General features: G+C 54.4%; 1 protein-coding gene across 1 annotated transcript in view; it reads right to left on the bottom strand.

Annotated features, from left to right (window-relative positions):
* Window positions 1-1,023: 1,023 nt before the first annotated feature.
* LOC133360772 (uncharacterized) overlaps window positions 1,024-23,948 on the bottom strand; it is a 38,023-nt gene continuing 15,098 nt past the window's right edge. The window contains exons 2-7 of the mRNA XM_061579636.1: window positions 15,293-15,400; window positions 9,691-9,791; window positions 7,173-7,227; window positions 5,715-5,857; window positions 2,192-2,366; window positions 1,024-1,543 (exon numbers count right to left, since the gene is read on the bottom strand). Of these exons, the coding sequence (XP_061435620.1) occupies window positions 1,158-1,543; window positions 2,192-2,366; window positions 5,715-5,857; window positions 7,173-7,227; window positions 9,691-9,791; window positions 15,293-15,400 (968 nt within the window). The 3' untranslated portion in view covers window positions 1,024-1,157. The remainder of the gene's footprint in view (window positions 1,544-2,191; window positions 2,367-5,714; window positions 5,858-7,172; window positions 7,228-9,690; window positions 9,792-15,292; window positions 15,401-23,948) is intronic.

Genomic DNA, 23,948 nt, shown 5'->3' with positions numbered 1-23,948 from the left:
GTAGTAGCAAACATTTATAAAAAAGTCTATTTAATTAAGTAGAACGTGTTGTCTACATTTATTTAAAGTTGCGCATTTTGATGTGACGTCACATTTCTCAAACCCCCCCCCCGTCACACATCGTCACAAATGTCTGACCCCCCCCCTCCCCTCCCCCAGGTGCTTGATGTCATTTATAGATGGCCCCTAAGATGATCCACGATACAAGCAATGTGGTGGCTTGGGAGTGTTAACTACCTCGCCCGGTACGCAGGAGGTCGATTGGAGCAATGTGGTGGCTAAGGAGTGTTAACTACCTCGCCCGGTACGCAGGAGGTCGATTGGAGCAATGTGGTGGCTAAGGAGTGTTAACTACCTCGCCTGGTACGCAGGAGGTCGATTGGAGCAATGTGGTGGCTGGGGAGTGTTAACTACCTCGCCTGGTACGCAGGAGGTCGATTGGAGCAATGTGGTGGCTGGGGAGTGTTAACTACCTCGCCTGGTACGCAGGAGGTCGATTGGAGCAATGTGGTGGCTAAGGAGTGTTAACTACCTCGCCTGGTACGCAGGAGGTCGATTGGAGCAATGTGGTGGCTAGGGAGTGTTAACTACCTCGCCTGGTACGCAGGAGGTCGATTGGAGCAATGTGGTGGCTAAGGAGTGTTAACTACCTCGCCTGGTACGCAGGAGGTCGATTGGAGCAATGTGGTGGCGAGGGAGTGTTAACTACCTCGCCCGGTACGCAGGTTGATTGGAGCAATGTGGTGGCTGGGGAGTGTTAACTACCTCGCCCGGTACGCAGGAGGTCGATTGGGGCAATGTGGTGGCTGGGGAGTGTTAACTACCTCGCCTGGTACGCAGGAGGTCGATTGGGGCAATGTGGTGGCTAGGGAGTGTTAACTACCTCGCCCGGTACGCAGGAGGTCGATTGGAGCAATGTGGTGGCGAGGGAGTGTTAACTACCTCGCCCGGTACGCAGGTTGATTGGAGCAATGTGGTGGCTGGGGAGTGTTAACTACCTCGCCCGGTACGCAGGAGGTCGATTGGGGCAATGTGGTGGCTGGGGAGTGTTAACTACCTCGCCTGGTACGCAGGAGGTCGATTGGGGCAATGTGGTGGCTAGGGAGTGTTAACTTCCTCGCCCGGTACGCAGGAGGTCGATTGGGGCAATGTGGTGGCTAAGGAGTGTTAACTACCTCGCCCGGTACGCAGGAGGTCGATTGGAGCAATGTGGTGGCTAGGGAGTGTTCCATTTCTTCGTCTTTGCCCGTATGGCTCTCTATGGAGAGGGGGTCGAGAGGGGAGGGGCTTGGGGGTGGGGAGGTCAAATGGGGTCGTGTGCTAAGAGATATCTCATCTGCCGGTTCCTTAACAGGCAGTGCTCTGTGACCGCTGAATTTGAAGCGGTACACGGCACAAACCAATCCGGCGACAAACACGATTCCGACCACGGCAACGGCAACGGCAATCAACCACGGGGGTGTAGAGGTCGCGGGCAGCCGGTCCGATGGGCGAGTGGCAGGAGGGCGAGACGTGGCGGGAGTCGTCGCAGGAATGGCCTCCACTGTGAACGCAGGAATCGGACAGCGGACGGAGCCCCGTCAACAATGAGAAGACGGAGATTTACGAGCACTCAAAAACAAAGAACCCCCTCCTCACGCCCCGTACAGCCACAAGGAGGAGCTCAACGATGGGACTTTGTTCAAATATTTCAAGGATTTGTGGTGATGTCTTACCACGGCAATTGTGCCAGGTTTGGTGCACGTTAAGGCCACGTGAGGTGTCGAACGCCCGCTACACTACACGCTACACTACACGCTACACTACACACTACACTACACACTACACTACACTACACCACACTATACACTACAAACTACACTACACCACACACTACACCACACACTACACTATACACTACACGCTACACTACACTACACACCACACACTACACTACACGCTACACTACACACTATACCACACACTACACGCTACACTACACTACACACTACACTACACCACACATTACACTACACACTACACTACACACTACACTATACACACTACACTGCACTATACACTACACCACACACTACACTATACACTACACCACACACAACACCACACCACACACCACACTACACACCACACACTACACCACACACTACACTACACCACTACACCACACACCACATCACACACAAACACGCACCGCTGAAGTTGAACTCGCTGCAGTCTCCGTTGGCGTCGCAGCACCGCAGGACGTACGTCCCGACGACCGCCTCGGGGAAGAACACCGTTCCGTGGGTCGGGGACCAGTGATCGACGCGCAGGTCGGGGTCACGTGACTTGCCACAATCCAATTGGCCCGTCGTCTCGCAGATCGCCTGCGGTGGGGCAGAGCACACGGTGACTACACGAGGCGTCTGCCCCGTCGTGAGTCACTTCGCCTGCGGTGGGGCAGAGCACACGGTGACTAGACGAGGCGTCTGTCCCGTCGTGAGTCAGTTCGTCTGCGGTGGGGCAGAGCACACGGTGACTACACGACGCGTCTGCCCCGTCGTGAGTCAGTTCGTCTGCGGTGGCGCAGAGCACATGGTGACTACACGAGGCGTCTGCCCCGTCGTGAGTCACTTCGCCTGCGGTGGGGCAGAGCACACGGTGACTACACGACGCGTCTGTCCCGTCGTGAGTCAGTTCGTCTGCGGTGGGGCAGAGCACACGGTGACTACACGAGGCGTCTGTCCCGTCGTGAGTCAGTTCGTCTGCGGTGGGGCAGAGCACACGGTGACTACACGAGGCGTCTGGCCCGTCGTGAATCAGTTCGTCTGCGGTGGGGCAGAGCACACGATGACTAGACGAGGCGTCTGTCCCGTCGTGAGTCAGTTCGTCTGCGGTGGGGCAGAGCACACGGTGACTACACGAGGCGTCTGGCCCGTCGTGAGGCTGTTCGTCTGCGGTGGGGCAGAGCACACGGTGACTACACGACGCGTCTGGCCCGTCGTGAGTCAGTTCGTCTGCGGTGGGGCAGAGCACACGGTGACTACACGAGGCATCTGTCCCGTCGTGAGTCAGTTCGTCTGCGGTGGGGCAGAGCACACGGTGACTACACGACGCGTCTGTCCCGTCGTGAGTCAGTTCGTCTGCGGTGGCGCAGAGCACACGGTGACTACACGACGCGTCTGTCCCGTCGTGAGTCAGTTCGTCTGCGGTGGGGCAGAGCAGACGGTGACTACACGACGCGTCTGTCCCGTTGTGAGGCTGTTCGCCTGCGGTGGGGCAGAGCACACGGTGACTACACGACGCGTCTGTCCCGTCATGAGTCAGTTCGTCTGCGGTGGCGCAGAGCACACGGTGACTACACGAGGCGTCTGGCCTGTCGTGAGTCAGTTCGTCTGCGGTGGGGCAGAGCACACGGTGACTACACGAGGCATCTGTCCCGTCGTGAGTCAGTTCGTCTGCGGTGGGGCAGAGCACACGGTGACTACACGACGCGTCTGTCCCGTCGTGAGTCAGTTCGTCTGCGGTGGCGCAGAGCACACGGTGACTACACGACGCGTCTGTCCCGTCGTGAGTCAGTTCGTCTGCGGTGGGGCAGAGCAGACGGTGACTACACGGCGCGTCTGTCCCGTCGTGAGGCTGTTCGCCTGCGGTGGGGCAGAGCACACGGTGACTACACGACGCGTCTGTCCCGTCGTGAGTCAGTTCGTCTGCGGTGGGGCAGAGCACACGGTGACTACACGACGCGTCTGGCCCGTCGTGAGTCAGTTCGTCTGTGGTGGGGCAGAGCACACGGTGACTAAACGACGCGTCGGGCCCCAACGACGACTAAACGGCGACTAAACGGCGACTAAATGATGACTTAACAACTAAACAACGACGACTGGATGAATACCCGGCAAAGCGAGAAGAGAGATAGCAACGGCGAATACAACAACAACGGCAGCGGCAGCACTTTGAACAACTCCTTTTGGCGTCATCTGGTCCAACACCATGTGAGACTAGGCTCTAAGGAAAGCTGTCTCGGGTGTGGACCAATCAACTTCAAGGACAGTGCACATACATTATCAGAGTTGTGTTTTTTGTTTGCATCACGACTGCAGGTACGGGTAGGTTACGGGTACGGCTGGGTACGGGTACCCGTTTGCGACCCTGGTGCAGCCGGGTACGGGTACGGGTAAGGAATCAAAACTCGTTTGCGACCTCTGCTGCAGGCCTTACCTGGACAAGTAATAAAACAACGGTTTTAATAAGGGGCCGTCCATAAATGACGTCACGCAATTTTGGACGATTTTCGACCTCCCCTCCCCTCCCCCCCTTCGTCACACGGCGTCACAAAAAGTCAGACCCCCCCCCCCCTCCCCAACAAAAAATAAAAAATGCTTCAAATCGTTTTAAACTATTGTTATTGTACCTTCTTGGTTCTTTCGAAAAAGTCACGTAGAAGGGAATAAAATAATACAAATAAAACATAATAAAATAATTCTCACGACGTTTCGGCCACAACGCAAGCAGCCGTCCTCAGGTGAAGAACAGGTCTGTCGGAAAGACAGCGTCTGAATGAAACACCACCAGGCTTGGAGCGTATATTTAAGCTGCTGGGTTGGAGGGGGAAGAGCGCCTTGACAAAATAATTTGCATATCAAGAGGAATTTAGCATATTTATGGGAAATGCAGATATGGGATTAGTCACTACTTGTGGAATGCATAGGAGGTGGGCGGGGGGTCTCAAAGTCATATTATGCCCGTGCATTATGCAGGATTAGCAGCATCAAAGGGAGGGAGTAGGAGTAGCATTAACAAAGGGAAGGAATTTTAATAGTATGGAGCTGCAGTAACTAAACCACCACGTAAACAAATAAAATTTATTGTAATTGTAGTGCGTATTTAATGCGGCGCTGCACCACTCCGATGTTGTAGCAGAAAACATTTATTAAAAAGCCTATTTAATCAAGTAGAACGTGTTGTCTATATTCATTTAAAGTTGCAGCATTTCGACGTGACGTCACATTTCTCAAACCCCTCGTCACACATCGTCACAAATGTCTGACCCCGCCCCCCCGCACCCCCGCCCCCCCTAGGTGCGTGACGTCATTTATGGCCGGCCCCTTGCCAGAGGTCGCAACCGGGTACCCGATACCCGTACCCTACCAGATACCCGTACACCTGTACCCGTCCGGGTACGGGTACGGGTAGGGTACGGGTACGGCCGGGTACGGGTAGCCGTTTGCGACCCTGGTGCGGCCGGGTACGGGTACGGGTAGGGAATCAAAACCCGTTTGCGACCTCTGGTTGGTGGGTGAGTGCGTGGGTGGGTGAGTGGGTGAGTGAGTTCGTGAGTGGGTGAGTGAGTGGGTGAGTGAGTGGGTGAGTGAGTGGGTGAGTGAGTGGGTGAATTAGTGGGTGGGTGAGTGAGTGAGAGAGTTTGCGACCCTGGTGCGGCCGGGTACGGGTAGGCCGTGAGTCACTGGTGAGTCACCGTTTGTCACTCATTTCCCAACGTCTTGTCTCTTCTCACAATTCAAGTTCCTAGAATCAACCCACCCGCGCCTGCAACATGGCTTCATCCCAGAGGTCGCAATCGGGTACCCGATACCCGTACCGGGTACGGGTAGGGTACGGCCGGGTACGGGTACGGCCGGGTACGGGTACGGGTACCCGTTTGCGACCCTGGTGCGGCCGGGTACGGGTAAGGAATCAAAACCCGTTTGCGACCTCTGCCCCTTGCTACTTGCCAGAAGAGAGCCGTTCCTGAGCAGGCGGACTTCGATGGCGTTGTTGACGTGGTCGAACAGGAACGACACCGTGACGTTGGGACCTGCCACGAACGTCCTGGCGTCGTCGTCGGGAGTAGCAGCGGCAGATGTCGGAGCCACGGCTGGGAAATCACGAGAGTGTTTCAGCAGTAGCAGCAGTAGCAGCGTTATCATCATCAGTAGGATTCTTACCTATATGTAAGTCTGTGTGAGTTTCTGTGTGAGTGTCTGTGTGAGTCTCTGTGTGTCTGTGTGTGTCTGTGTGTGTCTCTGTGTCTCTGTGTGTCTCTGTGTGAGTCTCTGTGTGTGTCTCTGTGTGTGTCTCTGTGTGAGTCTCTGTGAGTCTGTGTGAGTCTGTGTGAGTTTCTGTGTGAGTCTCTGTGTGTGTCTCTGTGTGAGTCTCTGTGTGAGTGTCTGTGTGAGCTTCTGTGTGTGTCTCTGTGTGAGTCTCTGTGTGAGTCTCTGTGTGAGTGTCTGTGTGAGCTTCTGTGTGTGTCTCTGTGTGTGTGTCTGTGTGTTTCTGTGTGTGTGTTTCTGTGTGTGTCTCTGTGTGAGTCTCTGTGTGAGTGTCTGTGTGAGCTTCTGTGTGTGTCTCTGTGTGTGTGTCTGTGTGTTTCTGTGTGTGTGTTTCTGTGTGTGTCTCTGTGTGAGTCTCTGTGTGAGTGTCTGTGTGAGTCTTTGTGTGTCTCTGTGTGTGTTTCTGTGTGTGTCTCTGTGTGAGTCTCCCTGTGAGTCTCTCTGTGAGTCTCTGTGTGTGTCTCTGCGTGTGTCTCTGCGTGTGTCTCTGTGTGTGTCTCTGTGTCTCTGTGTGTCTCTGAGTGTGTGTCTCTGAGTGTGTGTGTCTGTGTGTGTGTGTCTCTGTGTGTGTGTGTGTCTCTGTGTGTGTCTGTGTGTGTCTCTGTGTGTCTCTGTGTGTGTCTCTGTGTCTCTGTGTGTGTGTCTCTGTGTGTCTCTGTGTGTGTCTCTGTGTGTGTGTCTCTGTGTCTCTGTGTGTGTGTCTCTGTGTCTCTGTGTGTGTGTCTCTGTGTCTCTGTGTGTGTGTCTCTGTGTCTCTGTGTGTGTGTCTGTGTGTCTCTGTGTGTGTGTCTCTGTGTCTCTGTGTCTCTGTGTGTGTCTGTGTGTGTCTCTGTATGTCTGTGTGTGTCTCTGTGTCTCTGTGTGTGTGTCTCTGTGTGTGTCTCTGTGTGTGTCTCTGTGTGTGTGTCTCTGTGTGTGTCTCTCTGTGTGTCTCTGTGTGTCTCTGTGTGTCTCTGTGTCTGTGTGTGTGTCTCTGTGTCTCTGTGTGTGTGTCTCTGTGTCTCTGTGTGTCTCTGTGTCTCTGTGTGTGTGTCTCTGTGTCTCTGTGTGTGTCTCTGAGTGTGTGTCTCTGTATGTCTGTGTGTCTGTGTGTGTCTCTGTGTGTGTCTCTGTGTGTCTCTGTGCGTGCGCTTGACCTACTCATGAATAAGGCGGCGGCCGTCACGACGCAGACCGCTGCTCTCGTGTTGGAGATCTGAAACGCGAAGATCGCGAATCATGAAAAGTATCCACCGTCACCCGTGTGTGGACTAATCTCCATCTGTTCCATCTCACTCCCTTCTACACCCGTGGGTGGACTAATCTCCATCTGTTCCATCTCGCTCCCTTCTATACCCGTGGGTGGACTAATCTCCATCTGTTCCATCTCACTCCCTTCTAGACCCGTGTGTGGACTAATCTCCATCTGTTCCATCTCACTCCCTTCTACACCGTGTGTGGACTAATCTCCATCTGTTCCATCTCACTCCCTTCCACCCGTGTGTGGACTAATCTCCATCTGTTCCATCTCACTCCCTTCTACCCGTGTGTGGACTAATTTCCATCTGTTCCATCTCACTCCCTTCTACACCCGTGTGTGGACTAATCTCCATCTGTTCCATCTCACTCCCTTCTACACCCGTGTGTGGACTAATCTCCATCTGTTCCATCTCACTCCCTTCTACACCCATGGGTGGACTAATCTCCATCTGTTCCATCTCACTCCCTTCTACACCCGTGTGTGGACTAATCTCCATCTGTTCCATCTCACTCCCTTCTACACCCATGGGTGGACTAATCTCCATCTGTTCCATCTCACTCCCTTCTACACCCGTGTGTGGACTAATCTCCATCTGTTCCATCTCACTCCCTTCTACCCCGTGTGTGGACTAATTTCCATCTGTTCCATCTCACTCCCTTCTACCCCGTGTGTGGACTAATCTCCATCTGTTCCATCTCACTCCCTTCTATACCCGTGTGTGGACTAATCTCCATCTGTTCCATCTCGCTCCCTTCTACACCCGTGGGTGGACTAATCTCCATCTGTTCCATCTCGCTCCCTTCTACCCCGTGTGTGGACTAATCTCCATCTGTTCCATCTCGCTCCCTTCTACACAGTGTGTGGACTAATCTCCATCTGTTCCATCTCACTCCCTTCTACACCCATGGGTGGACTAATCTCCATCTGTTCCATCTCACTCCCTTCTACCCCGTGTGTGGACTAATCTCCATCTGTTCCATCTCACTCCCTTCTATACCCGTGGGTGGACTAATCTCCATCTGTTCCATCTCACTCCCTTCCACCCGTGTGTGGACTAATCTCCATCTGTTCCATCTCACTCCATTCTACACCCGTGTGTGGACTAATCTCCATCTGTTCCATCTCACTCCCTTCTACACCCATGGGTGGACTAATCTCCATCTGTTCCATCTCACTCCCTTCTATACCCGTGTGTGGACTAATTTCCATCTGTTCCATCTCACTCCCTTCTACCCCGTGGGTGGACTAATTTCCATCTGTTCCATCTCACTCCCTTCTACACCCGTGTGTGGACTAATCTCCATCTGTTCCATCTCACTCCCTTCTACACCCGTGTGTGGACTAATCTCCATCTGTTCCATCTCACTCCCTTCTATACCCGTGTGTGGACTAATTTCCATCTGTTCCATCTCACTCCCTTCTACACCCGTGGGTGGACTAATCTCCATCTGTTCCATCTCACTCCCTTCTACACCCATGTGTGGACTAATCTCCATCTGTTCCATCTCACTCCCTTCTACACCCATGTGTGGACTAATCTCCATCTGTTCCATCTCACTCCCTTCTATACCCGTGTGTGGACTAATCTCCATCTGTTCCATCTCACTCCCTTCTACACCCATGTGTGGACTAATCTCCATCTGTTCCATCTCACTCCCTTCTACACCCGTGTGTGGACTAATCTCCATCTGTTCCATCTCACTCCCTTCTATACCCGTGTGTGGACTAATTTCCATCTGTTCCATCTCACTCCCTTCTACACCCGTGGGTGGACTAATCTCCATCTGTTCCATCTCACTCCCTTCTACACCCATGTGTGGACTAATCTCCATCTGTTCCATCTCACTCCCTTCTACACCCATGTGTGGACTAATCTCCATCTGTTCCATCTCACTCCCTTCTATACCCGTGTGTGGACTAATTTCCATCTGTTCCATCTCACTCCCTTCTACACCCGTGGGTGGACTAATCTCCATCTGTTCCATCTCACTCCCTTCTACACCCGTGGGTGGACTAATCTCCATCTGTTCCATCTCACTCCCTTCCACCCGTGTGTGGACTAATCTCCATCTGTTCCATCTCACTCCCTTCTACACCCGTGGGTGGACTAATCTCCATCTGTTCCATCTCACTCCCTTCCACCCGTGTGTGGACTAATCTCCATCTGTTCCATCTCACTCCCTTCCACCCGTGTGTGGACTAATCTCCATCTGTTCCATCTCACTCCCTTCTACACCCGTGGGTGGACTAATCTCCATCTGTTCCATCTCACTCCCTTCCACCCGTGTGTGGACTAATCTCCATCTGTTCCATCTCACTCCCTTCTACACCAGTGTGTGGACTAATCTCCATCTGTTCCATCTCACTCCTTTACGGAGCGGCTGAGCGATTGCTTAAAAAAAACACCACCACAGTCACCTTCTGCCGACGTCGGACGGCGGATGTGGTGCACGGCTTGGAGAGCTCCTTCGCAAGGTGCCAGTCGCAGTGCGCGGCGACGGCGTTGAACGGCTTGGGAGCTTGCGGGTGACGTGGGGGCGGGGGTGGGTGGGTGAGTGGGTGGGTGGGTGAGTGGGTGGGTGGGTGAGTGGGTGGGTGAGTGAGTGGGTGGGTGGGTGAGTGGATGAGTGGGTGGGTGAGTGGGTGGGTGGGTGAGTGAGTGAGTGAGTGGGTGGGTGGGTGGGTGAGTGGGTGGGTGGGTGCGTGAGTGGGTGGGTGAGTGAGTGGGTGAGTGGGTGAGTGGGTGGGTGGGTGAGTGGGTGGGTGGGTGAGTGGGTGGGTGGGTGGGTGAGTGGGTGGGTGAGTGGGTGGGTGAGTGGGTGGGTGAGTGGGTGAGTGGGTGGGTGAGTGGGTGAGTGAGTAGGTGGGTGAGTGAGTGGGTGGTTAGGTGGGTGGGTGGGTGAGTGAGTGAGTGAGAGAGTGAGTGGGTGGGTGGGTGGGTGGATGGGTGAGTGGGTAGGTGGGTGGGTGAGTGTATGGGTGGGTGAGTGGGTGAGTGGGTGGGTGGGTGAGGAGATGATGGAGAGACGTGACAAGATACGATGGAGCGAGTTTGCCGTGCGTTCGCCAGCGCAACTTACCCCAACACGTCCCCCCATTAAGGATGTACGGTAATATCTCTGTATTGTTCTAGCGCGTGCGTGTGTGTGCGCGTGTGAAGTGTGTGTGCGTGTGTGTGTGAAGTGTGTGTGTGCGCGTGTGTGTGAAGTGTGCGTGTGTGTGCGTGTGTGTGTGCGCGTGCGTGAAGTGTGAGTGTGTGTGCGTGTGTGCGCGTGTGAAGTGTGCGCGCGTGTGCGTGTGTGTGTGCGTGTGTGAAGTGTGTGCGCGTGTGTGCGAGTGTGTGTGCGTGTGCGCGTGTGAAGTGTGCGCGTGTGTGCGTGTGTGTGTGCGTGTGTGAAGTGTGTGCGCGTGTGTGCGTGTGTGTGTGCGTGTGTGAAGTGTGTGCGCGTGTGTGCGAGTGTGAAGTGTGTGCACGTGTGTGCGAGTGTGTGTGCGTGTGCGCGTGTGAAGTGTGCGCGTGTGAAGTGTGTGCATGTGTGAGTGTGTGTGCGTGTGTGAAGTGTGCGAGTGTGTGTGCGTGTGCGCGTGTGAAGTGTGCGCGTGTGAAGTGTGCGCGCGTGTGAAGTGTGTGCATGTGTGAGTGTGTGTGCGTGTGTGAAGTGTGCGAGTGTGTGCGCGTGTACGTGTGTGCGCGTGCGTGTGTGTGAAGTGTGAAGTGTGTGGTGGGTAAATGCGGTGGACACACCAGGCCCCCAGTGGGGGGGGGGGGGGGCTGAGGGATTGCGCAACAATCTCGGTCCATCCGGAATGTTCCAGAGAGTGGGCGTGGCCAGGGGCGGGGTGATCCTGGGAGCCCCGTGAAAGGCGGACCCCGGAGCGGCTCCGGCAGTCAGCGTCAAGCCCAAGACCCAAGACCTCGCTTCAAGGTAGGACCCTGGACCCCCAAGCTCCACGTCCTTCTGAGGGCCGGAGCTCAGTGGGCTAGCGGTCAGTCAGCTAGGACCCTGAGTGTCCCCGACCCGACGTCCTTCTAAAAGCCGGGTCTGAGTGGGCTAGCGGTCAGTCAACTAGAACCCTGAGGAAACTCCGACCCCACGTCCTTCTGAGGGCCGGAGGTCACTGAGGGCAACGGTCAGTGGACTAGGACCCTGAGGATACCCCGACCCCACATTCTTCTGAGGGCCGGAGTTCACTGAGGGCAACGGTCAGTAGGCTAGGACCCTGAAGATTCCCCGACCCCACGTCCTTCTGAGGGCCGGAGCTGAGTGGGCCAGCGGTCAGTCAGCTAGGACCCTGAGTGTCGCCCGACCCCACGTCCTTCTGAGGGCCGGGTCTGAGTGGGCCAGTGGTCAGTGGACTAGGACCCTGAGGATTCCCCGACCCCACGTCCTTCTGAGGGCCGGAGTTCAGTGGGCCAGCGGTCAGTCAGCTAGGACCCTGAGTGTCCCTCAACCCCACGTCCTTCTGAGGGCTGGAGTTCACTGAGGGCAACGGTCAGTGGACCAGGACCCTGAGAAACTCCGAACCCACGTCGTTCTCAGGGCCGGAGCTGAATGAGGGCAAAGGTCATTCGGCTAGGACCCTGAGTGTCCCCCGACCCCACGTCCTTCTGAGGGCTGGAGTTCACTGAGGGCAACGGTCAGTCGGCTAGGACCCTGAGTGTCCTCGACCCGACGTCCTTCTAAAGGCCGGGTCTGAGTGGGCCAGCGGTCAGTCAGCTAGGACCCTGAGTGTCGCCCGACCCCACGTCCTTTTAAAGGCCGGAGGTCACTGAGGCCAACGGTCAGTGGACCAGGACCCTGAAGATTCCCGGACCCCACGTCCTTCTCAGGGCCGGGTCTGAGTGAGGGCAAAGGTCAGTGGACTAGGACCCTGAGGGTCCCCGACCCCACGTCCTTCTGAGGGCCGGAGCTCAGTGGGCCAGCGGTCAGTCGGCTAGGACCCTGAGGATACCCCCGACCCCACGTCCTTCTAAAGGCCGGATCTGAGTGGGCCAGTGGTCAGTGGACTAGGACCCTGAGGATACCCCGACCCCACATTCTTCTGAGGGCCGGAGCTCAGTGAGGGCAACGGTCAGAGAACTAGGACCCTGAGGAAACCCCTACCCCACGTCCTTCTAAGGGCCGGGTCTAAGTGGGCCAGCGGTCAGTAGGCTAGGACCCTGATGACCCCCGACCCCACGTCCTTCGAGGGCCGGAGGTCACTGAGGGCAACGGTCAGTCAGCGAGGACCCTGAGTGTCCCCGACCCCACGTCCTTCTGAGGGCCGGAGCTGAGTGGGCCAGCGGTCAGTCAGCTAGGACCCTGAGGATACCCCCGACCCCACGTCCTTCTAAGGGCCGGAGCTCAGTGAGGGCAACGGTCAGAGAACTAGGACCCTGAGTGTCCCCGACCCCACGTCCTTCTGAGGGCCGGAGGTCACTGAGGGCAACGGTCAGTCAGCGAGGACCCTGAGTGTCCCCCGACCCCACGTCCTTCTGAGGGCCGGGTCTAAGTAGGCCAGCGGTCAGTCGGCTAGGACCCTGATGACCCCCGACTCCACGTCCTTCGAGGGCCAGAGGTCACTGAGGGCAACGGTCAGTCAGCGAGGACCCTGAGTGTCCCCGACCCCACGTCCTTCTGAGGGCCGGAGCTGAGTGGGCCAGCGGTCAGTCAGCTAGGACCCTGAGGATACCCCCGACCCCACGTCCTTCTAAGGGCCGGAGCTCAGTGAGGGCAACGGTCAGAGAACTAGGACCCTGAGTGTCCCCGACCCCACGTCCTTCTGAGGGCCGGAGGTCACTGAGGGCAACGGTCAGTCAGCGAGGACCCTGAGTGTCCCCCGACCCCACGTCCTTCTGAGGGCCGGGTCTAAGTAGGCCAGCGGTCAGTCGGCTAGGACCCTGATGACCCCCGACTCCACGTCCTTCGAGGGCCGGAGGTCACTGAGGGCAACGGTCAGTCAGCGAGGACCCTGAGTGTCCCGACCCCACGTCCTTCTGAGGGCCAGAGCTGAGTGGGCCAGCGGTCAGTCAGCTAGGACCCTGAGTGTCCCCGACCCCACGTCCTTCTGAGGGCCGGGTCTGAGTGGGCTAGCGGTGAGTGGACTAGGACCCTGAGTGTCCCCGACCCCACGTCTTTCTGAGGGCCGGAGCTCAGTAAGGGCAACGGTCAGAGAACTAGGACCCTGAGGGTCCCCGACCCCACGTCCTTCTGAGGGCCGGGTCTGAGTGGCCTAGCGGTCAGTCAGCTAGGACCCTCAGGAAACCCGCGACCCCACATCGTTCTCAGGGCCGGAGTTCACTGAGGGCAACGGTCAGTCGGCTAGGACCCTGAGTGTCCCCCGACCCCACGTCCTTCTGAGGGCCGGAGTTCACTGAGGGCAACGGTCAGTTGGCTAGGACCCTGAGTGTCCTTGACCCGACGTCCTTTTAAAGGCCGGAGGTCACTGAGGCCAACGGTCAGTGGACCAAGACCCTGAAGATTCCCGGACCCCACGTCCTTCTCAGGGCCGGGTCTGAGTGAGGGCAAAGGTCAGTGGACTAGGACCCTGAGGGTCCCCGACCCCACGTCCTTCTGAGGGCCGGGTCTAAGTGGGCCAGCGGTCAGTCAGCTAGGACCCTGAGTGTCCCCGACCCCACATCCTTCTGAGGGCCGGAGCGGAGTGAGGGCAACGGTCAGTCGGCTAGGACCCTGAGAAACCCCGACCCCACGTCCTTCTGAGGGCCGGAGTTCACTGAGGGCAACGGTCAGTCAGCTAGGACCCTGAGTGTCACCGACCCCACGTCCTTCTGAGGGCCGGAGTTCAGTGGGCTAGCGGTCAGTCAGCGAGGACCCTGAGGATACCCCGACCCCACGTCCTTCTGAGGGCCGGAGTTCACTGAGGGCAACGGTCAGTCGGCTAGGACCCTGAGAAACCCCAACCCCACGTCCTTCTGAGGGCCGGAGTTCACTGAGGGCAACGGTCAGTCAGCTAGGACCCTGAGTGTCCCCGACCCCACGTCCTTCTGAGGGCTGGAGTTCAGTGGGCTAGCGGTCAGTCAGCTAGGACCCTGAGGGAACCCCGGACCCTGAGTGGGCCAACGGTCGGGACGCGAGGACCTTGGCTGGGTCGGGTCAGCCACCCCGAGGTGCCTTTAGCCGGAGGGCTGAAGAGTGGTTGGTCCCAGTGGCTAGGGCACGTGAGCCCCGAGGCTGTGGTACCTCCTGAGGTTGTTGGGTAGAAGGGGCCCATTACCCCTTCGAGTTAGGGACCTTCTGTGTTGATCGTTTAATAAATACGCGTTGCCTCCTAAGAAGACTCCGTCTCCATACGACCCACTACACGTGTTTGTGTGTGTGCGTGTTTGTGTGTTCGCGTGTGTGTGTGAGCGAGTGTGTGTGTTAGCGCGTGTATGTGTGTGTCTTAGCGAATGTGTGTTAGCGAGTGTGTGTGTGTTAGCGAGAGTGTGTGTGTTAGCGTGTGTGTGTGTGTTAGCGCGTGTGTGTGTGTGTTAGCGCGTGTGTGTGTGTTAGCGAGTGCATGTGTGTGTGCATGTGTGCGTGTGTGCGTGAGCATGCAAGTGTGTGTGTTAGCGCGTGTGTGTGTGTGTGTGTTAGCGCGTGTGTGTGTGTTAGCGCGTGTGTGTGTGTGTGTTAGCGAGTGTGTGTGTGTGTTAGCATGCGTGTGTGTTAGCCTGTGTGTGTTAGCGCGTGTGTGTTAGCGAGTGTGTGTGTGTGTTAGCATGCGTGTGTGTGTTAGCCTGTGTGTGTTAGCGCGTGTGTGTTAGCGCGTGTGTGTTAGCGCGTGTGTGTGTGTGTTAGCGAGTGTGTGTGTGTTAGCATGCGTGTGTGTTAGCACGTGTGTGTGTGTTAGCGTGTGTGTGTGTGTGTTAGCGTGTGTGTGTGTGTGTGTTAGCGCATGTGTGTGTGTGTTAGCGTGTGTGTGTGTGTTAGCGTGTGTGTGTTAGCATGCGCGTGTGTGTGTGTGTGTTAGCATGCGTGTGTGTGTTAGCGCGTGCGCAGACTGAATCTGCAGGCAGCCAAGTGGCTGGGGTTCGTACCAAAATCGCAGGAGTCCTCTCCAGAGACCACGTGAATCAGACGTGGCCATTGCCGCGCTGAATCCTGGACCGCGGCTCCAGCATCGTTCTTCGAATTCCTCGCCGGTTCTGCGACCCCGACACGCACGGGGATAAAGGTCCAGCACCGTCAAACCTTTAAAACGTGGCTCTACGACATCCACTTCTGTGGACCGCTCTGAGTGGACCACAGAGTCAGTTCAAGAAGAAGTGGATCTCAGAGGTTGTTCTGTGAGATCCGCTTGCTCAGGGACCGTCCGCTAACAACACGGAGGGGGGTTCACAAGACACACACAGACACACACAGACACACACAGACACACACACAGACACACACACACACAGACACACACACACACAGACACAGACACACACACAGACACACACACACACAGACACACACACACAGACACACACACACACAGACATAAGCACACACACACACCCCACACACAAAACACACCACACACAACACAACACACACACCAACACAACACACACCAACACAACACAAAACAGACCACACACAAGCACACACAACACACACACAAGCACACACAACACACACACAAGCACACACAACACACACACAAGCACACACACAAGCGCACCACACACAACACAATCACCAAAACAACACACACAACACACACCACACACAAGCACACACAAATAACACAACAAACCACACACAAGCACACACAAAGAACACAACACTGAACACACAGCACACACAACACACACACAACGCACGACACTTGAACTGATGAAACGCAAGTTCCAAGGGATCAATCCATGACACCGATGCACGTGAACGAGGGAGTCTCACCGACACTGCGAGTCTCCACGCCTCACTGGCAGCTTGGAAAGGAATCAGACAGAGCGTGCCGCTGGGTTAGAGTCGCTTTGTTTGGTAGAGACCCATAGACTCACACAGAGACCCATAGACTCACACAGAGACCCATAGACTCACACAGAGACACACAGACTCACACAGAGACCCATAGACTCACACAGAGACCCATAGACCCACACAGAGACCCATAGACTCACACAGAGACACACAGACTCATTGACTCACAGAGAGACCCATAGACTCACACAGAGACCCACAGACTCACACAGAGACCCATAGACTCACACAGAGACTCATAGACTCACACAGAGACCCACAGACTCACACAGAGACCCATAGACTCACACAGAGACCCACAGACTCACACAGAGACCCATAGACTCACACAGAGATCCACAGACACACACAGTGACCCATAGACTCACACAGAGACCCATAGACTCACACAGAGACCCATAGACTCACACAGAGACCCATAGACTCACACAGAGACCCATAGACTCACACAGAGACCCATAGACTCACACAGAGACCCATAGACACACACAGAGACTCATAGACTCACACAGAGACCCACAGACTCACACAGAGACCCATAGACTCACACAGAGACCCATAGACACACACAGAGACACATAGACTCACACAGAGACCCATAGACTCACACAGAGACCCATAGACTCATAGACTCACACAGAGACCCATAGACTCACACAGAGACCCACAGACTCACACAGAGACACACAGACTCATTGACTCACACAGAGACCCATAGACTACACAGAGACCCATAGACTCACACAGACACCCATAGACTCACACAGAGACCCACAGACTCACACAGAGACCCATGTACTCACACAGAGACCCATAGACTCACACAGAGACCCATAGACTACACAGAGACCCATAGACTCACACAGAGACCCATAGACACGCACAGAGACTCATAGACTCACACAGAGACCCATAGACTCACACAGAGACCCATAGAGATACACAGAGACCCATAGACAGAGACCCATAGACTCACAAACAGACCCATAGACTCACACAGAGACCCATAGACACACACAGAGACCCATAGACTCACACAGAGACCCATAAACTCACACAGAGACCCATAGACTCACACAGAGACCCATAGACTCACACAGAGACCCATAGACTCACACAGAGACCCATAGACACACACAGAGACCCATAGACTAACACAGAGACCCACAGACTCACACAGAGACCCACAAACTCACAGAAAGATCCACAGACTCACACAGACAGACCCACAGACTCACACAGAGACCCATAGACTCACACAGAGATCCACAGACTCACACAGAGACCCACAGACTCACACATAGACCCATAGACTCACACAGATCCACAGACTCACACAGAGACCCATAGACACAGACAGAGATCCACAGACTCACACAGAGACCCATAGACTCACACAGAGCCCCATAGACTCACACAGAGACCCATAGACACACACAGAGACCCATAGCCTCACACAGAGACCCATAGACTCACACAGAGACCCACAGACTCACACAGAGACCCATAGACTCACACAGAGATCCACAGACTCACACAGAGACCCACAGACTCAAACAGAGACCCATAGACTCACACAGATCCACAGACTCACACAGAGACCCATAGACTCACACAGATCCACAGACTCACACAGAGACCCATAGACACAGACAGAGATCCACAGACTCACACAGAGACCCACAGACTCACACAGAGACCCATAGACACAGACAGAGATCCACAGACTCACACAGAGACCCCTAAACTCACACAGAGACCCACAGACTCACACAGATCCACAGACTCACACAGAGACCCATAGACACACACAGAGACCTATAGACACACACAGAGACCCATAGACTCACACAGAGACCCATAGACTCACACAGATCCACAGACTCACACAGAGACCCATAGACACAGACAGAGATCCACAGACTCACACAGAGACCCACAGACTCACACAGAGACCCATAGACTCACACAAAGACCCATAGACACAGACAGAGATCCACAGACTCACACAGAGACCCCTAAACTCACACAGAGACCCACAGACTCACACAGATCCACAGACTAACACAGAGCCCCGTAGACTCACACAGAGACCCATAGACACACACAGAGACCTATAGACACACACAGAGACCCATAGACTCATACAGAGACCCATAGACTCACAGAGACCCATAGACTCACTCAGAGACCCATAGACTCACACAGAGACCCATAGACTCACACAGAGACCCATAGACTCACACAGAGCCCCATAGACTCACACAGAGACCCATAGACACACACACAGACCCATAGACTCACACAGAGACCCATAGACTCACAGAGACCCATAGACTCACACAGAGACCCATAGACTCACACAGAGACCCACAGACTCACACAGAGACCCATAGACTCACACAGAGACCCATAGACTCACACAGAGACCCACAGACTCACACAGAGATCCACAGACTCACACAGAGACCCCTAAACTCACACAGAGACCCACAGACTACTCACACAGAGACCCGTAGACTCACACAGAGACCCATAGACACACACAGAGACCCATAGACTCACACAGAGACCCATAGACTCACACAGAGACCCATAGACTCACACAGAGACCCATAGACTCACACAGAGACACACAGACTCACACAGAGACCCACAGACTCACACAGAGACCCATAGACTCACACAGAGACCCACAGACTCACACAGAGACCCAGAGACTCACACAGAGACCCATTGACTCACATAGAGACCCATAGACTCACACAGAGACCCATAGACTAACACAGAGACCCACAGACTTACACAAACAGACCCACAAACTCACAGAAAGATCCACAGACTCACACAGACAGACCCACAGACTCACACAGAGACCCATTGACTCACACAGAGATCCACAGACTCACACAGAGACCCACAGACTCACACAGAGACCCATAGACTCACACAGATCCACAGACTCACACAGAGACCCATAGACACAGACAGAGATCCACAGACTCACACAGAGACCCATAGACTCACACAGAGCCCCATAGACTCACACAGAGACCCATAGACACACACAGAGACCCATAGACTCACATAGACCCATAGACTCACACAGAGACCCACAGACTCACACAGAGCCCCATAGACTCACACAGAGACCCATAGACACACACAGAGACCCATAGCCTCACACAGAGACCCACAGACTCACACAGAGACCCATAGACTCACATAGAGACCCATAGACTCACACAGAGACCCATAGACTCACACAGAGACCCACAGACTTACACAAACAGACCCACAAACTCACAGAAAGATCCACAGACTCACACAGACAGACCCACAGACTCACACAGAGACCCATAGACTCACACAGAGATCCACAGACTCACACAGAGACCCACAGACTCACACAGAGACCCATAGACTCACACAGATCCACAGACTCACACAGAGACCCATAGACACAGACAGAGATCCACAGACTCACACAGAGCACCATAGACTCACACAGAGACCCATAGACACACACAGAGACCCATAGACTCACATAGACCCATAGACTCACACAGAGACCCACAGACTCACACAGAGCCCCATAGACTCACACAGAGACCCATAGACACACACAGAGACCCATAGACTCACACAGAGACCCATAGACACAGACAGAGATCCACAGACTCACACAGAGACCCATAGACTCACACAGAGCCCCACAGACTCACACAGAGACCCACAGACTTACACAAACAGACCCACAAACTCACAGAAAGATCCACAGACTCACACAGACAGACCCACAGACTCAGACAGAGACCCACAGACTCACACAAACAGACCCACAAACTCACAGAAAGATCCACAGACTCACACAGACAGACCCGCAGACTCACACAGACAGACCCACAGACTCACACAAACAGACCCACAAACTCACAGAAAGATCCACAGACTCACACAGACAGACCCACAGACTCACACAGACAGACCCACAGACTCACACAGACAGACCCACAGACTCACACAGACAGACCCACAAACTCACAGACAGACCCACAGACTCACACAGACAGACCCACAGACTCACACAGACAGACCCACAGACTCACACAAACAGACCCACAAACTCACAGAAAGATCCACAGACTCACACAGACAGACCCACAGACTCACACAGACAGACCCACAGACTCACACAAACAGACCCACAAACTCACAGAAAGATCCACAGACTCACACAGACAGACCCACAGACTCACACAGAGACCCACAGACTCACACAAACAGACCCACAAACTCACAGAAAGATCCACAGACTCACACAGAGACCCATAGACTCACACAGAGACCCATAGACTCACACAGAGACCCACAGACTTACACAAACAGACCCACAAACTCACAGAAAGATCCACAGACTCACACAGACAGACCCACAGACTCACACAGAGACCCATAGACACACACAGAGACCTATAGACACACACAGAGACCCATATACTCACACAGAGACCCATAGACTCACAGAGACCCATAGACTCACTCAGAGACCCATAGACTCACACAGAGACCCATAGACTCACACAGAGACCCATAGACTCACACAGAGCCCCAAAGACTCACACAGAGACCCATAGACACACACACAGACCCATAGACTCACACAGAGACCCATAGACTCACAGAGACCCATAGACTCACACAGAGACCCATAGACTCACACAGAGACCCACAGACTCACACAGAGACCCATAGACTCACACAGAGACCCATAGACTCACACAGAGACCCACAGACTCACACAGAGATCCACAGACTCACACAGAGACCCCTAAACTCACACAGAGACCCACAGACTCACACAGAGACCCACAGACTACTCACACAGAGACCCGTAGACTCACACAGAGACCCATAGATACACACAGAGACCCATAGACTCACACAGAGACCCATAGACTCACACAGAGACCCATAGACTCACACAGAGACCCATAGACTCACACAGAGACCCATAGACTCACACAGAGACACACAGACTCACACAGAGACCCACAGACTCACACAGAGACCCATAGACTCACACAGAGACCCACAGACTCACACAGAGACCCATAGACTCACACAGAGACCCATTGACTCACATAGAGACCCATAGACTCACACAAAGACCCATAGACTCACACAGAGACCCACAGACTTACACAAACAGACCCACAAACTCACAGAAAGATCCACAGACTCACACAGACAGACCCATAGACTCACACAGATCCACAGACTCACACAGAGACCCATAGACACAGACAGAGATCCACAGACTCACACAGAGACCCATAGACTCACACAGAGCCCCATAGACTCACACAGAGACCCATAGACACACACAGAGACCCATAGACTCACATAGACCCATAGACTCACACAGAGACCCACAGACTCACACAGAGCCCCATAGACTCACACAGAGACCCATAGACACACACAGAGACCCATAGCCTCACACAGAGACCCACAGACTCACACAGAGACCCATAGACTCACATAGAGACCCATAGACTCACACAGAGACCCATAGACTCACACAGAGACCCACAGACTGACACAAACAGACCCACAAACTCACAGAAAGATCCACAGACTCACACAGACAGACCCACAGACTCACACAGAGACCCATAGACTCACACAGAGATCCACAGACTCACACAGAGACCCACAGACTCACACAGAGACCCATAGACTCACACAGATCCACAGACTCACACAGAGACCCATAGACACAGACAGAGATCCACAGACTCACACAGAGCCCCATAGACTCACACAGAGACCCATAGACACACACAGAGACCCATAGACTCACATAGACCCATAGACTCACACAGAGACCCACAGACTCACACAGAGCCCCATAGACTCACACAGAGACCCATAGACACACACAGAGACCCATAGACTCACACAGAGACCCATAGACACAGACAGAGATCCACAGACTCACACAGAGACCCATAGACTCACACAGAGCCCCACAGACTCACACAGAGACCCACAGACTTACACAAACAGACCCACAAACTCACAGAAAGATCCACAGACTCACACAGACAGACCCAGAGACTCAGACAGAGACCCACAGACTCACACAAACAGACCCACAAACTCACAGAAAGATCCACAGACTCATACAGACAGACCCGCAGACTCACACAGACAGACCCACAGACTCACACAAACAGACCCACAAACTCACAGAAAGATCCACAGACTCACACAGACAGACCCACAGACTCACACAGACAGACCCACAGACTCACATAGATAGACCCACAGACTCACACAGACAGACCCACAAACTCACAGACAGACCCACAGACTCACACAGACAGACCCACAGACTCACACAGACAGACCCACAGACTCACACAAACAGACCCACAAACTCACAGAAAGATCCACAGACTCACACAGACAGACCCATAGACTCACACAGACAGACCCACAGACTCACACAAACAGACCCACAAACTCACAGAAAGATCCACAGACTCACACAGACAGACCCACAGACTCACACAGAGACCCACAGACTCACACAAACAGACCCACAAACTCACAGAAAGATCCACAGACTCACACAGAGACCCATAGACTCACACAGAGACCCATAGACTCACACAGAGACCCACAGACTTACACAAACAGACCCACAAACTCACAGAAAAATCCACAGACTCACACAGACAGACCCACAGACTCACACAGAGACCCATAGACTCACACAGAGATCCACAGACTCACACAGAGACCCACAGACTCACACAGAGACTCATAGACTCACACAGATCCACAGACTCACACAGAGACCCATAGACACAGACAGAGATCCACAGACTCACACAGAGACCCATAGACTCACACAGAGCCCCATAGACTCACACAGAGACCCATAGACACACACAGAGACCCATAGCCTCACACAGAGACCCATAGACTCACACAGAGACCCACAGACTCACACAGAGACCCATAGACTCACACAGAGATCCACAGACTCACACAGAGACCCACAGACTCACACAGAGACCCATAGACTCACACAGATCCACAGACTCATACAGAGACCCATAGACACAGACAGAGATCCACAGACTCACACAGAGACCCATAGACTCACACAGATCCACAGACTCACACAGAGACCCATAGACACAGACAGAGATCCACAGACTCACACAGAGCCCCATAGACTCACACAGAGACCCATAGACACACACAGAGACCCATAGACTCACATAGACCCATAGACTCACACAGAGACCCACAGACTCACACAGAGCCCCATAGACTCACACAGAGACCCATAGACACACACAGAGACCCATAGACTCACACAGAGACCCATAGACACAGACAGAGATCCACAGACTCACACAGAGACCCATAGACTCACACAGAGCCCCACAGACTCACACAGAGACCCACAGACTTACACAAACAGACCCACAAACTCACAGAAAGATCCACAGACTCACACAGACAGACCCACAGACTCAGACAGAGACCCACAGACTCACACAAACAGACCCACAAACTCACAGAAAGATCCACAGACTCACACAGACAGACCCGCAGACTCACACAGACAGACCCACAGACTCACACAAACAGACCCACAAACTCACAGAAAGATCCACAGACTCACACAGACAGACCCACAGA

The sequence above is a fragment of the Lethenteron reissneri genome, chromosome 69 (assembly GCF_015708825.2).
Source record: "Lethenteron reissneri isolate LAM-NWPU_2019-01 chromosome 69, ASM1570882v1, whole genome shotgun sequence".
NCBI lineage: Eukaryota > Metazoa > Chordata > Hyperoartia > Petromyzontiformes > Petromyzontidae > Lethenteron > Lethenteron reissneri.
Note: the sequence above shows the minus strand (reverse complement) of the source record. Positions and strands in the feature narration are given on the sequence as shown.